The following is a 16395-nucleotide window of genomic DNA, read 5'->3' on the forward strand; positions in this document are numbered from 1 at the left end:
TTTATTTTTTTTATCTCATTTTTTTTTAATTAGTCTAATTGTAAGAGAATCTGGTATTTTTTTTAAAAACCCAAAAATATTCACAACTCTTAGGACAATTTAAATATGGCCATGCTGTAGAATTTTTTTTGCTGGAAATGACCTCCTCTATCTCCCTATTGCGTTTGATCCACGACTTTTTGACCACCCTGTATACCTACACATCCTAACGCTCATTGACCGTGAGCCAAACGACACAACCCGGGAAAAGACGGGACTAACTGATATTGTTTGGAAAGTGTCCAGGTCGAAATGGAGATGGACAGGGCATGATGGGCAGAGAAAAAGACCTGTATTTTGATACTTTCACACGGTGCGGTGCAAATTGAATTCGCGCGAATATTTTCTGCAGTATGGCGCTCACCGCATTCGCAGTGCGTGCTAGGCATCATAGATGCATAGATAAAGGAAAAAAAGCTCTAGGTAAATAATTTGTTGGGCGGGCTAGACCTTAGAGCCGGTGCACATATGGCGAAGCGCAGCGCAGAGCATACCTGCGAAGTTTTCTAATCGCGTGACACATTACGCGAATTTCTTCTACCAGAAAATGCGCGAGCACGCACTGGACTGCGCGAGTATCCGCACGGATGCACAATTGATTTTAGATATTACTAGATGGTGGATTTAGGTTTTTCGAAATCCCGTGGGAACTCTTGATTTTCCGGGATAAAAAGTAGCCTATGTGCTAATCCTGGATATTATCTAACTCCATTCCAAATTGAGCCAAATCCGTCCAGTAGTTTTTGCGTAAAAGAGTAACAATCATACACACAAACTTTCGCCTTTATAATATTAGTGTGAAGTGTGATTTCAATGAGGGTAATGTCGATAGTAAAAAAACTGAAAAATGTTCTGCGCTGCGCTCCGCCATATGTGAGCCGGCCCTTATGGATCCGAGCTTCAAGAGATCATTATTGGATTAAAATAAAACACACATTTCATTACAGCATTTATTACAGCCTCGATTTAAAATATAAACAATCCATCATTGTTTGTATATCCCGTCCAATACTGATAGTTTACAGGTTGACACAAAAATGCTATATATAAGTATGCATAATATTATTACTATAGTATGCTATACTGAGATTCGCATACTTCAATTCGATACCAAAAATGCATAAATAATAGTAAAACACTTTTATATTATTCGATCCGATATCGCATAATTTCAGTTGGAAAATCGTGCCGTATCCGAAATTATTCCGAAAGGTAATTGGACGTATTTTCTTCTATAATGAAGTCAAAATTGAAATATTAAGAACGAATTGATTTAGCATTGAATTAAAATGACACATGAAAATGATAATGTCAGTGTTTTTCGTTTGCAATTGACTTGATTGTCGATTGGAAAGTTTTTCAGAAAATACGCCGTTTAGATTCAGTTAGGTTCACTGATAATATCGAAATAAAAATATCGATATTTTTTACATTAGGTACAATAATACGAAATTATTGATATTTAGATTTTCATATGATACATAATTGATATGTTGGAATATTTAGCAATCGAATTTACTTCTTATTTAATTATTTTTGACCGTATCAGAATCGGATCGGATAATATGAAAATGCTCATAATAAAGACAAAAAAGTTATATTGTCTGTATTAACAATTTATCACAGAGGTGCGTACATTTAATGGTTAGGAAACGATTCTATGTTAGATATGCAATTTAAAACTATTTGTAATTTAGTTGGCTTCCAGCGCCATCTATGAATTAGTGCTTTTGAAGGTGTGACATTAGTGCTCAAGTATTACTGTTAATCAAATATATTTTAGGGATTATTACCTAGTATTATTACTTGCTAAATCTCTTAGATGCTCTTGACGATTTAAAAGTACCTACTTGTAAAAGTATAATTGAATAAAAATATTTTGAATTTGATTTCCATGCTTTAATACAGGCCACCAATAATTTATCTGACAGGTGGGCAAAATTGGAACTAAGTCCGCGTCAGCCATTTTAAAATCCATCCAAACGCGGGCACCGCCTAGTTATGCACTATAATGAACCTGTTTTATTTACCAATAAAACGCTCACTAATTTAGTTTACTTTAAAAAAAATAGCGAGCAAACGATCAGGCGGGTCACCCGAAGGTAAGTGATTACCGCCGCCCATAAACATTTGCAGCTCCAGAAGAACTGCCAATGCGTTGCCGGCCTTTTGGTTACTTTATTCGATTCGCTATTTTGAATCATAAGACGCGACGACGGCTACTATGAAATATTTCTTTTAACATCATTTTTTTTGGGTTCCTACCTAAAGGGTACCCTATTACCGAGCCTCCGCTGTCCGTCCGTCTGTCTGCTCGTCAACTGTAGGATGTACATTTGAAATTTCCAGAGAATGTGAGTGAAATTTCCGCTATAACAACAAATAATAAAGATTTCAAAATGACCGCCTCGAAAATCAAAAAGTGTTATTTCTTGTACGACGATACGGAACCGTTAATTCATGTAGTTTTAAAATTTGTGATCAACTATTATTGATGAAGAGCACCAAAATCACACATTACAAAGCACTAATCACACAACGCTGTAGAGCTGGCCGCCCGCTGGCCACTAGTTGGCGTCGCCAAAGTATTCCTGCGCCGCCTTGGTGTCGGGCTTGATGGTCTTGGCGCCAGGCCGCCAGTTGGCCGGGCACACCTCTCCGTGCTTGTCCGTGTACTGGAATGCTTGGACCAGACGGAGGGTCTCCTCTACTGAGCTGGAATGGATACGAAAACAATTAACATTTTACATTTTTGTATTTTTTATGCCAAACAGCCTTGTCCACAAATTCAAAGTTGCTCAGCGAGCGGTGAGAAATATTTTATGAGTTTCCCTGAGGGATAAGATTCGAAATGAGGAGATCCTCAGGAGAACCTAGTAGTGTGGGACGCCCTCCAGCACGATGGACTGACGATATACTCGTAAAGCGGCTAGCGGGAAGTGGCTGAATGAGGAAGGCTGAGGACCGGGTGTGGTGGCGCTCTTTAGGGAAGCCCTTTGTCCAACAGTGGACGTCCACAGGCTGATGATATTTTTTATGATAACACAGTTCATGGGGCCCAGCTACTCACCGGCCGACGGGCAGATCGTTGACGGTGATCTGGCGCAGGTTCTGCTTGTCGTCGATGATGAAGAGGCCGCGGAAGGGGATGCCGGTCTCCTCGTTCAGCACGCCGTAGTCGCGCGCGATGCGGTGCGACTTGTCGCTTATGATCGGGATGTTCATGGGGCCCAGTCCACCTGCAAACACCATCACACCATATTTATTTTATTAGTATGGGCATTTGCGTGCCACAATTATTATTTAGTAGCTTTGCCCGCGTGGAATTCAGTTTGTAACTAAGGCTGACATGTATAGAGCGCTCAGACTTAGGACACTGTTAAAACGAGACAGCGTTGTACCGCTGGTATACATCTGTCTCGTTTAAACTGAAACTTATGTCTAAGCAAGTCAAAGTGCGCTCTATAGATTTCAATCTTAGAGTACATATTATGTCCTATTTCACTAAGAGCATTTGGCTATGTTTGTGTGAGTGCACACAAACACAATGCTATAGCGTGTGGCACTCAGTGTCGACCGGAACGTGGTTTACGTTACGGACTCAAATGCACTAACGCTTATCAATACACTCACTACAACCAAGGCTGTACGGTCTTCGTGAAATAGAACAACTATACATACATATGAACATTATAAAAACTTTAAACTACAAAATAACTTTATTTTTGGAAGTCAGTGTCTTTAGTTTTGTATTTTGGTTTTTGCCACCGACTGATCGACTACATACGTATCCCTGAAAGTTCCCCTGGTACCAGGGACTACAATGCATCACGCTTTATCTCCAACGAGGTAGGTAGACGTTTTTGGGACTGTACTAAGTTTTTGACTTCAGATACAAAAAAAAATTATTCAAAGAATCACCCAAACAACAACACAATTTCACACAATCCAATGTTCACCCAATATTTTCACACACCCAGATATACACCCAAAGATGAGGAAGTTATTAAGACGGATAAAAAATTTATTTTGAAAAAAAAAATATTACAAAGCAACCCCTGCTTAAACAAGAACTAAAAACCAACCAACCTCAGATTTTGTCTCTATCTTCTATGTGTCTCGTTTTAACTGAAACTTAAGCCTAAGCCTTAAAGTCAAAATACGCTTTATAGACCCCACCTTTCGTTACTTGAATAGTTTTAGTAAAGTTGTAGTCAGGCAAAAAGAACTCCAAAAAAAAATACTGGAGGGGATCTGCCTGCACATACTATACTTTTCTACTACGCGAAAAGCGAAGGGTTGACTGGTGAAATAATCGCGCGGTGGTATAAAAACCACTGCAGTTTTGGCCGAAGCCGAAGGTTTATAGCAAGCGCGGAAATAGAACGTATACACGAAAGTGCAATTGCGCGAAAATATCTGACAATTATACCGCGCGTCTTTCCACCATTGATTGTTGTCTAGTCGCCATGTTTTGTACGCGCGAATTATGAGCGAGATAGCACGAGTCTTTGTTGTTCTTGAATTTAAAATTCTAACGTGAAGCAATAAAGTCTGGTATTCATTATTCATTTTCATGTATTTCATCGGTGTACAGTCAGTTTTTGTCCGCATTATTCTGTGCATTTCTGCGCAAAATTATTCCGATGCGAGTATAAATATGATATTACCGTAATTGGCTTCAACCAGAAATCTAACATTGGTCAGCCTAGTCAATGCCCACAAATTATCCAAAGCACCCAATGATGTACCAAATAAATGTGAATTCAAAACACACGATAATGTACCAAGTATGTCAATATAGTATCAAAATTTATTAATAATACCATCGCTGCAGTCTCGCTTAGGACTCACAATCTGCCGTAAATTCGGCTCGCTTTTCCTTCGCCAGCATGGAGCTATCTTATACAGGCAGAGCGAGAGAGACGAGCGTTTGTCTCTGTCGTTCATTGGGTTAACAACCTTGGTACCATTGTACAGCACTATGTCAGCTAAAAGCCACACTTCATGTTAACTATACACATATTAAATAGAACTATACACAGAAACAGTAAGTTGTAATGTTTAAAATTCAGGCAAAACTAAGTGGGTTAGTTGACATAATTTTTTTAAGTCACTCACAAATAGATTATAGATATATTTTGGAAATTTGTATATGCAATAATGTTGCTAAAAGGTATTAGATATAGCATAATACAAGCAATATAATCTCCGTGGATTAACATTCCGTTAGCGTGATTCAGGCATCGAAGTGAGGGATTGAATGTACTGTGGCGCCATCTATCTGCTCGTTGAAACTGCAACTTAGGCTTGCTGATAGTAAGTAATCGCTTGCAGTACAGTAGCGTACAGTTGTTTTGCGTCGTTTAATAACTTGATGTCGATTCAGGATCACATCAAGTTTCCTCACTCCAGTTCACTGTTTTTGTAATTCGCACGAGTGAAGAGCGAGTATAAAGATCTTCACACATTAGGGTGCCTGAGCGCTGAAGCCGAACGGAGCGGAAATTCGTATTCGTTCCGAGCGGAAGTTAAAAAAAAGCTAACCCTGCTTGCGCGGCGTGTTGATCCAGGCCAGATGAGTGAAGTGAGAGTCGGTCGAAGCGGCGATAACTTCACAGCCGACCTTGCGGAACTCGTCCGCGCGTTCCGAGAATGCGATGATTTCCGTCGGGCATACGAACGTGCTGGAATTTAACAGTTCTTATATTAAAAAAAAATTTTTGTAAGGGTCATAATAAGAGCAAGGTGTACCAGAAAGAGAGGAAGGTCACCCATTCAATTAAATATCACTTGCCTTAATTGTGAAGGAATACATCGCGTGAGGAAACCCACATGGAGTTCTGCATAATGTTCTCAAAGGTGTACGAAGTCTGCCAATTGCCACATTATCAACATGGTGGACTACAGCCTAAGCTCTTCTCAGGCTCGGTATCCACCTAAGCGGAGCGGATAGGTAGAGTGTACAGTCAATCAATCACATTTTTAAATAAAAGATGATGTGATAAAGTCATCTATTATGAATCTGATCGGTAGACTGAACACTCCTCTCCTCCTCTTCTCTCCTCTCCGCTTAGGTGGATACTTGGCTTAATTCTGAGAGGAGACCTAATGCTCCTGTAGTAGGAAGGCGATGAGTTGGTTACAACTCATAACAAAATGTACTCACAAGTCCAGGGGGTAGAAGAACAACACAACGTATTTTCCCTTGTAGTCGGATAGCGAGAGGTCCTTGAATTCGCCGTTCACCACCGCGGTGGTCTTGAACTGCGGCGCCGGCTTAGTCAGCTGAAGTGGCATCTTGTTGAAGCTGCAACATTACACATACGGATTTTACTCACTGTATAAAATAGGGTCTTCAATAAGTGCTTGGAGACCACAAATTTCCTGAAAGGCCGTCAACACATCGGCGGTATCTCTGGTGCTGTAGATGTTCATGGGTGGCGGTAATCACTTAACATCAGGTGACCCGCCTGCTCGTTTGCTCGTTATTTTTTATATTAGTAAAAATATTCTTAGTAAATTGCACGTTGTCAGTTATGCCATAATTTATGGATCCAAGACATGATCAACTATGGGCCTCATAGGAAAGTTCCGTCACTCAGCGGGCGATGGAGAGAGCGATGCTCGGAGTTTCTCTTTGTATGTATTAGGATATTATGATATTTTTATAAGTCTATGTATGAATATATTCATACAAATATATTTGTAATATATTATGTTCCACCTTAGTCCCTAAATTAATGAGCCGATTTTGATGCAAAATCATGGCGCGTGGGACTTCCACACGCCATGAAGTGGAAAGACACTGGGTAGCTTTCATCGAAGATTTTTTATTATATTTAAAGTTAATTCGGCGACTCAAGTACCAATATTTAAAAAATAAAATCAAAAAATTACAAATATATTGAAATTCTGAAATTACCATTAAAAATACATTATTCTAAATTGCCTTTGATAAGCGAATTATACTATATATAGCTCGATTACCACTCACTGACTCACTGACTCATTGATACAATTGTTCTCCTAGAAAGAGACGGAAAATGATATAGTGATGTAGGGGAGATGTGTTTGGGTGAGGGAGATGACTGGGGAAAAATTATGACATTTCGGAAAAACAAGATGGCGGCCGTCAAGTTTTTTGCAGCTCCTTTGTTTTTTAAGGGACTCCGTTCAAACTCGCAACTATTAAAGAATGTAGTAAATGGTTAACAGAAAATGTGGAAAAAATTGGAAAAACAAAATGGCGGCCGAGCCGTAGCGTTTTAAAATTTTTGATTTTTCGACCTCGAACCGCGGCGCCACAGATCCGAAACGGGAAATTGAAACTAATAATTTTTTTCTGGTTTCGCCCACGATTATCCTGAATTTTGACGGAATGGGTGTGGTTTTTAAAAATTCAAGATGGCGGCTGTCGTGACGGCCGTTAAGTTAGAGGTACCAAAAATCCCAATTTTAAAACTCGAATATCTCAAAGTTGGCAACATCGGAGCGATTCGGCTTCTATAAAGCGATTGTACATATGAACTTGAAGTATAGATTGGTGGGGAAAAATTACCCCATTTTTCGGGAAATTTCAAGATTTTTGCGAAAATGTAAAAAATCGAAATACGGACTTTTCGCAAAATCCGAGTATGAGCGATTATGTGTTTTGCTCGTACAAATGACATTTGGGTATTTTTGTCGCCGGAGACTGGCAACACTGGAATTTATCAAAAAAAAAGTGATTTTCGTCATTGTCTTTTTTCAGGGACGATCATTTCGCGTGGGTGCGAGCGAGAGGAGAGATTGAAACGTCATCGGGAGCGGTATATCCTGTAGTTAATAGGAAAGTTGTAAAATTATCTAATTTGCTTCTGCAAAAAGAGTTGGTGGCCATTTTGTATTTTCTTCAAATTTTCCGAAATTTTGATCACGTTTTTGAGGCAGTTGGCAACATTTTGGAAAGTCGACATGTATCAATCGATTGTGTGACTCAACCAGCAGTATCGAAATATGTAAACAGTGTTGCCACATTTGGGGAGATTTTCGAGATTCTCCCCAAAAACTCCTCCTGTAAAATTTTGTATGAAATTTTTTTTTTCCACTGATGGTTTCGTATAGAAAACAAAAAAAAAATCGAGGAAAAATTTGGAAATAGCTGATGATCGAGGATATCGGAGACGGATGAAGGGCCCGCTTAAGGTATTGAAGATGGGTGGGGGGTGCTCGAGCAAATGTCATTCATGACGACATCCAATTGCCAAAAAGCTGAAAAAAAATTCAAAATGGCGAAAAAAAGATGGCCGCCATACAAATTTCGCCGGTGTCCAGCTCGGAGGGTATAAAAGATGGAAGTGTGGTTTCGTGGCAAAAGAGGATCAGGATCCGAAGGTCTACTCGATGAATAGAAAAAAAAACAAAATGGCGGAATTTATTTTTTCATACATTTTGTATGACGAATATTGAATGCCTCATTCTCCTAGAAAGAGACAAGAAACGATACGATGATGTTCGGAAGATATGTTTGGGTGCGGGACGGGAGTCGGGAAAAATTCACATTTCAGAAAAACAAGATGGCGGCCGACGTAATTTTTGCAACTCTTTTGTTTTCCAACCGATTTCGTTGAAACTAGCAATCTTTGAAGAAAGTACCAAACGATTAATAGAAAAAGTGGAAAATTTTGGAAAAACAAGATGGCCGCCATACAAATTTCATCGGTGTCCATCTCGGAAGGTATAAAAGATAGAAGAGTGGTTTCTTGGCAAAAGATGATCAGGATCGGAAGGTCTACTCGGTGAAACAAACTCTGCATGCTCGCGGACCACTTTAGTGGTCCGCGCACCCACGCACCCTACTAAAATATTATCCTAATTTACAAAAAATAATATGGATATCGTTTTCAGGGTTTTCCAGGGTGCTGATTTTGATAATGACATTTATTTTCAAATCCAAGATGGCGGACTTACATTTTCTACAAAAAATAGAAATGCCTGTCATTTTATGGGTTTTTTCGGGGTGAATTATGTATCTTAATAAATCAATTTGGTTTTATATAATAAAGTTAACCTTACCACGTCACGCGAGCTGCTTTAGCAGCTCGCGCACCGAGCAAAACACTAGTACATAATATACAACTTGAAACTACGTAATTATCACCCAGATATGATAAACTAATTTAATTCAATAGGACTAGGTAGGTACCTACGTAAACAACATACCTATTCAATACAATATTACTACGTACGTTTCTAATATTGTTACGTACGTACGTTAAAGCATTTATTGGTTTTATTATTGAGGAGATTATGAAGTATATTTCAGTTTGGTTTGGGGATAATGACATCTGCACATGGCTGCTTTCTAAATCAAATTATGGGTAGTGAGAAAGACTTATTTTGTTAGGTTAAGAATTTTGTTGTATTATTGTACTTAATTAGATTATTATAGGGCTGACATGTACTTTTAAATGTATAAAAGCCCTTAAATAAATAAAGAAATAAAAAAAATAAAAAAAAAGGTTACTCTCGGTTTGACCCTGAATCGACTATATATATGTCAAATATTAGACTATGGTGAAGTAAAATCAAAGAAAAATAAGGCTACTTTAGGGCTACCTGCGCGGCGTCAAATGTACTAACATTTGACGTTTGCCAGTGACGTCGAAGCCTCGACGTTTTGTTAGAAGTTCCCTAACAGTCGTGAACTGTATCCATGGTTTCTGCCGATGGAAACTAAAGGCTAGCGCATACAGCCAGAGTGGTGAACCAAGTCTCTTGATAACAACATAAGGACAAAAGCTAATTTTATAGATATGAAGTTTTCCACAGACAAACCTAGATTCAATGAAATCGGTTTCAGTCAGAAACTCAGCTCTCAGCAAATGGACTTGATACTTATTTCTGTCTGTGGACTTCCATAACTCGACAAGTAACTTCCCGTTCCCGTGGTACAGGTAATCGGTTAATATTCCACTATTTAGCATGTTGGTTAAAATCGCCTCGAGGTTACTGACCCTGGGAAAATTAGTTACAATGCAGCCATTTTGAATAAGTAGTTCCGTTGGATAATGTTTCAAGTTTTAGTCAGTTAACTTTTTTAACCGACTATTGCAAAGCCAAAAGGAAGGGTTATAATTTTAGCAGACTATGTACGTATTGTTATATTATATGTTCCACCATAGCGCCTAATAATATTATTATTGTAGTATGAGTATTAACATTAATGAGTAATGACAAAGTTGAATCAAAGCATTCAGCTTTGCATTCCAAGATAGATTATTATTCATGATTTTTAAATTATGTTACAATCATTTAAGCCAGTTATCTCTGTGATTCATTTGCAAAATGATTTGCACATTCCGATAAAAGTCGGCCAAGTGCGAGTCGGACTCGCACACGAAGGGTTCCGCACTATCGTACAAGATATAACATTTTATATGTGCAACACTGCAAGTGAATAACAGACAGCGCCATCTACATGCGATTTAATTAAACTAAATAATTATTTGCTCGTGATCACATTTAATCTTTTTAATGACGGAACCACCCGGTTTTTGTATTTTTCCCACCTGTCTTTCACGATTCTAGGTCAATGGGAAGTTATCGGTTTTGATTCCCTTTTCGTGACAGACACGACAAGCAGGCAGACGAGGTGATCCTATAAGGGTCCCTTTTTTCCTTTTGAGGTACGGAACCCTAAAAACACAGACATTACACATGTAGTATCAAGTGCATAATCTACCGAGATATGAAATATCTTTGTATTTCATTGAACATTATCTTAATCTGTATTTAGTAGACAGTTTTAAGATAATGATTTATCAATAAAAATTACACAATCATGTAACGTGACAACCACGATATCTGATAGATAGTGGTATATACTAAGTTTTAATTACCTACAAATAAAATATGCCGTTAGTTTTACTAAACTAAAAAAGTAAAGCAAAGTTTAAAGTCAAAAACTGAAACTACTGTAAAAATAAGCCTAAAATCCTTTTTTCAGAGCAATGAATGTAATTTTTCAAGAGCTAAGAGAGATTCATACGAGAATCTGTTATTTAGGTATAGTTGCATTACAAGCGGTTAGTTACGTTTAGATTACCATTTTTGACCGTGAATAAAAGAAAAACAGGTTGCATAAGTTAACTTTAGGCCAAAATGATATACTTAGTTAACTTCAAAAATTTTACTATAGTTTGTCCTAAACAAATTATTACCTACAGTAATTTAATGAGAATCATACATTAGGAAAATATTATGTGTTAACTTGGGCCACCACACAACTGTGCGCATTGTCAAAGATTGATATCTTGAATTAAAATTGGACCACATCAAAATATCATCAAGAACTTGGGGTGTTCCTCAACTGTGCGCCTTGAAAAAATTCAAGACTATTTCAAAGTTTTTTTTTTGTAAAATCTAAATATGCAATTTGGTTCTTAATAAACCATTATCACAAAAGACAGTGCTAGGAAATTATTATCATTCAAAAATATGCAAGTAATTCAAATTTTGTTTAATTAAGAATCAAATTAACCGTCATACATATTGAAATATGTACAATTTATGCATCTGTGTCTACATTGTTATGTAAACTTGCATGTGAGTGCATTAGTTAATGATAAATAGATAATACATTTATGTATCCACCAAGTGCTTTTAAATAATAAGTATGCGATTCAATAGCCCCTACTACATTAATCACACTAATATTATAAAGGAGAAAGTTTGTATGTGTGTGCGTACCTATGTTTGTTACTCCTTCACGCAAAAACTACTGGACGGATTGGGCTGAAATTTAGAATGGAGATAGATTATACCCTGGATTAGCACATAGGCTACTTTTTATCCCGGAAAATCAAAGAGTTCCCACGGGAATTTTAAAAACCTACATCCACGCGAACGAACTTGCTAATTTGCACTTGGTCTGCACTTGCAGGGTTTCCAAATTTTTTCCTTCACTTGTGGTATAAGACCTACCTACGTCCTGCTAAATATCATGATTCTAAGTCAACGGGTAGTATCCTATAGGTATTTCTTAGCAGACATGACAGACAGACAGACAACGAAGTGATCCTATAAGGGTTTATTTTTTTCATTTTGACGTATTGGACCCTAAAAAAACCATACAATGTTTGACAACTAACAACATTGCTAATAAGTAACTTATTGACAGATTATAGATTGAATATTGAAACTCAGATTTGACTAAATACACTACAAGAGTTCTAAATACAAACAACTTCTCCAATGATACACAAAGAAAAGGCAATAAACCTCATGGAGAATGGTCTCATCATGGGTACAAGGTGCTCTGGCTTCTCCAGGTCCATGCTGGTGATCTCATCACCCCGACAGTAACACTTGTGATCCATAGACATCTTCACCGCTCACACTTGATAATTTCAACTAAGTAAATATCAAGGAATTATTTTTAAACCCTCCCACCCAAAAAGAGGGGTGTTATAAGTTTGACATGTGTATCTGTGTATCTGTCTGTGGCATCATAGCTCCTAAACTAATGAATCAATTTTAATTTAGTTTTTTTTGGTTGAAAGGTGGCTAGATCGAGAGTGTTCTTAGCTATAATCTAAGAAAATCGGTTTAGCCGTTTGAAAGTTATCAGCTGTTTTCTAGTTACTGTAAGCTTCACTTGTCGGGGGTGTTATGAATTTTTAATTTACACTTGTAATTAAGCAGAAATAACCAAGTGGCTTCAGCTTCCTATTTTGGGGTCCAGACTCTAGAGGTAGATCCCAGGTACAACATTCACACAACAACAAATCCAAAGACACGCACAGCCTCAAAGAAAAAGAAGAATGAAGAAGACACAGACAGAGCGTTTGCATTTATAAAATTAGTATGGATTCACTCATTCCTTGTATAACTTGTTATAACCTGAACGGTGTGGGTTTTTGACATGCCAATAGTTACAGGAAGGAAAATATTGTGAAGGATAAAGTTATGACCATGACAATATTAGTAACACACAAAGTAAATACCTACTAAATAGCTTTCACCTACAATCATGTTACTCTTAATTCATCCATTTACATGCACCAGCCCCCAATGACCAATTTCTGATGTTCTTGTTGCTACAATGCATTTTAACCTGTGTCAGCCAGTCAGTAATTTTGGTTGGTTTAACACTTGGTAAGATTTAAAAGTAAAAACGTGGGGCACACACAATCTATACTAATAAATAAAATTGGAGTGTCTGTCTGTAATTTCGAAATAACTACCGAATATTAAGGTCATATGGTTATTTGAACGATACTATAACTGAATCACACGTTTTTAAAATTTTTGTCTGTCTGTCTGTTTGAAAAGGCTAATCTTTGGAACGGCTGAACCGATTTTGACAGGATTTTCACTGACAAGTAGAGGATTGACCAGGGTGTAACATAGGCTACTTTTTTAACCGACTTTCTAAAAGGGAGTTGTGTTTTTCTACCTTTGTACACCGAAATCTCCGAGATTTCTGAACCGATTTGCGTCATTTCTTTTTAAATTGATAGAGGAACTTTGCAACATTGTTTCCTAAGAAATTTGGAGTCCAACTCCTCAATCCTGATGCTGCAGGGGATCTGACCAATCCACGCGGGCGAAGCTGCGGGCATCAGCTATTATTAATATAATTGTTACATGATTAACACCTAAGCCACAATTTTATTCCTCTGCAAATGATATGAACTGTTGTGTGACTTTCTCAAGGACAGTTAGTTTCTACACTCTTTACTTACTTATATAGGTACATACATCTGTAGGAAAGTACTTATTACTTAACTATTGCATGTGCCACACAACGCACAACAGGCAGAAATATTTAAGTGTGGGAAACCAGCCCAGAGACAAGAAAGATGTGTCACATGTTTTTCATTTTATTTAACTTATCTTGTAAGTATTCTGTCAATTTAATGAATATTTTTAGACAGACTTTCTGCTCTAGGTTCTAACTTTTTAGCCTCTTTGAGCTTGTTTAGTTAAGACATTTGTATACTTACATTGAATAAGCACCAAAAATTAGCAATAATCACACTGTTAGGAACATAGACTTGTCTTTAGGAAGAATTAACTGACCTGACCATTTGTAACTTTTTCGCAATACTTTCATTCCCTTCATTGCATGAATCACTTCGCTCTCTTTTCCTATTCAATACTTCTTGCGCCATCTTAACCTTTGACCCTAAACCGATTCTTCAATGTTACGAAACAACCAAGAAACTAGCACTATGCCTATTCATAAAATTACTCCCTAACGTTTTCGAAAGTTAAAAAGGAGGTTGAAAAATATCTGAAATAAGCAAGAAGCACAGATAACCTATTGTTCAAAGGTCAATACTTTAGAATGATAACCTTTTACAGTTACTTATAACGTTTGTGGTATTGTGGTATTGTTACGGCATAAAAAATCCCATAAAACAATTCGTGGACACGGAATGTTTCTAGATGAATCTTATTGTCTTAGAGGAAATGAAGTTAAGACTTTTCAGAGATGTTAAAAAGGATGTTTTAATTAAACATTGCAAGGATCGAATTTAAGAGATATAAATTAAAAATACTTACGTGAAAAAAAACTGGAGGTTTTGTAGAAATTCACGAAACGCACCACGTTAATCGGCGTGAAAATGACAAATGCCGGCCGGAACTCGGAAGAACGTTAACGTTTTGAAGGAAATGCAAATGAATGAAATGTCAAAGTTTAGTGTAACCATACTCAACTTTGCTAAAACTACCAAAATCACAAAGAAAATAGTTGTGCCATACCTACTATTTTATTAAAATTCCCGTGGAAACTTTGATTTTCCGGAATAAAACTAGCATAATTCATGTCTTCGGGCTGCAAGCCTTCTCTGTAAAATTTTTGTCAAAATCGGTTAGATGGATAGACCGTAAATAGCTAGGTAACAGATCGACAGATAGACATAATTAATTCTCTTACAGGTAAATAATATTGTAATATTAAGGAAGTATCAATAACCTCATGAACCAACAGCTGATAGACTGATCTACCTACATTTTGTGAAAATCCCTTCGAAATTGGTTCAACCTTTCCGAAAAGCCGGGATCATTCAATCCAAAAATATGCAAAGAAATGGTACCATGTACTGAACGTTCTAATATTATAATAATAATTGTTTACTATATACCTACCTGATAATTCTAAATCTAATGAAAACTACTAAATAGTATTTTATTGCAAAATTTGGTCACACAGACACAATCCCACAGATTAAAATAATTAACTTACCTAAACAATTTTTTTGTTTTTTCTAATCTATGTAAAGCCAAATGAGAAGAAAAAAATATATATTTTTTTTAATTATTTCATAATTTAAAGACTTACTTAAGTACCTAAAAATACCTTTGAAAAAATGTTTTTCCTATAAAATGCTTTATTAAAAATTGTAAAAAAAACATTCGGTTTTTTTAATAAGACTTCTTTAGTAGTGTACTGAAGAAAAAATAGATGGCGTTGTAGTTTTAGCACTGAGGTAATTTTTGTCTGGTCGGTGCCGGTGGAGGAATGGTGGAGGTAGAGCTCTCTTTGTAATCACTAATCACTTCGACAATTTATTTCATTGTATCATTCTAGATGTCGCTGTGTGAAGATTTCAAGAGATTTCACAATGTGATTTTTAGCGTGATTTCCATTTTCCAAGTTCCAACCCAAGGTTCCACCCAGTTTTATTATGTTCCTTGGTTCCAACAAAATAGTGATTGGTAATTTTGGAAGATTGTAATTTTATTACACTGGAAAGTTGGCTGTTGTGGCAACTTGAGTTGGTTTAAATATCTAAAATCGAAAGTAACCTGTCTATCTGCTAGCTTTTCACGGCACATATCCAAAGTCCAAACCGATTTTAATGGGTAAAGTGCAGCCTAGGATCAGATAACTATTTTTTATCCCGGAAAATTAAAGAATTCCAATGGGATTTTTAAACACACAAATCTAAAGACTAAATTCACACAGACGAAGTCGTGAGCGATTGATTGATCATCTATCCTCGCGGATGAAGTCCTGACTACATAATAATATGGTCTAGTACTAGCTATATTCACATAAACGTACTAAGATAACTATTTAAAAGTTTACAATTCAATTCATTATGGTAGGTCTATACTATTGTTACATACCTAAGCTAAGTCTGGGAATCTACCACCGTCTCGCAAAGAAAATTCTACCGAATAGAAGTATAGAGTCAGTAAGAAACTATAAGCAGACACAATAGAGATTAAAAGAAAAGCTTTTGACGACCTTTCTAACGCAGTGGAGAGCGCTGTCGTCTTATAGAAATAGAATAATAATGTATATTATCAAGTCTTTGAAAAGAGCAACCGCCGAGTTTCTTGCTGGTTCTTCTCGGT

The 16395-nt window shown here is 37.0% G+C and overlaps 1 protein-coding gene across 3 annotated transcripts; it reads right to left on the reverse strand.

The window, feature by feature from the left end:
• Positions 1–975: 975 nt before the first annotated feature.
• Positions 976–14732, reverse strand: LOC123864512 (peroxiredoxin 1). 3 transcript variants are annotated; one of them, XM_045904999.1, is made up of 6 exons: positions 14593–14714; positions 14107–14212; positions 6209–6349; positions 5587–5726; positions 3110–3278; positions 976–2754 (listed from the first exon to the last, which is right to left on the reverse strand). In XM_045904999.1, the coding sequence occupies exons 2-6, from the start codon at positions 14196–14198 to the stop codon at positions 2607–2609; spliced, it is 690 nt and encodes a 229-aa protein (XP_045760955.1). In that variant the 5' UTR covers positions 14199–14212; positions 14593–14714; the 3' UTR covers positions 976–2606. The 3 variants fall into 3 exon arrangements, with proteins under 3 accessions (XP_045760955.1, XP_045760954.1, XP_045760956.1); XM_045904998.1 differs by lacking the exon at positions 14107–14212 and adding an exon at positions 12304–12435 and having other exon boundaries at positions 14593–14707; XM_045905000.1 differs by lacking the exon at positions 14107–14212 and having other exon boundaries at positions 14593–14732.
• Positions 14733–16395: the final 1663 nt, after the last annotated feature.

The sequence above is a fragment of the Maniola jurtina genome, chromosome 4, assembly GCF_905333055.1.
Source record: "Maniola jurtina chromosome 4, ilManJurt1.1, whole genome shotgun sequence".
NCBI classification, from domain to species: domain Eukaryota; kingdom Metazoa; phylum Arthropoda; class Insecta; order Lepidoptera; family Nymphalidae; genus Maniola; species Maniola jurtina.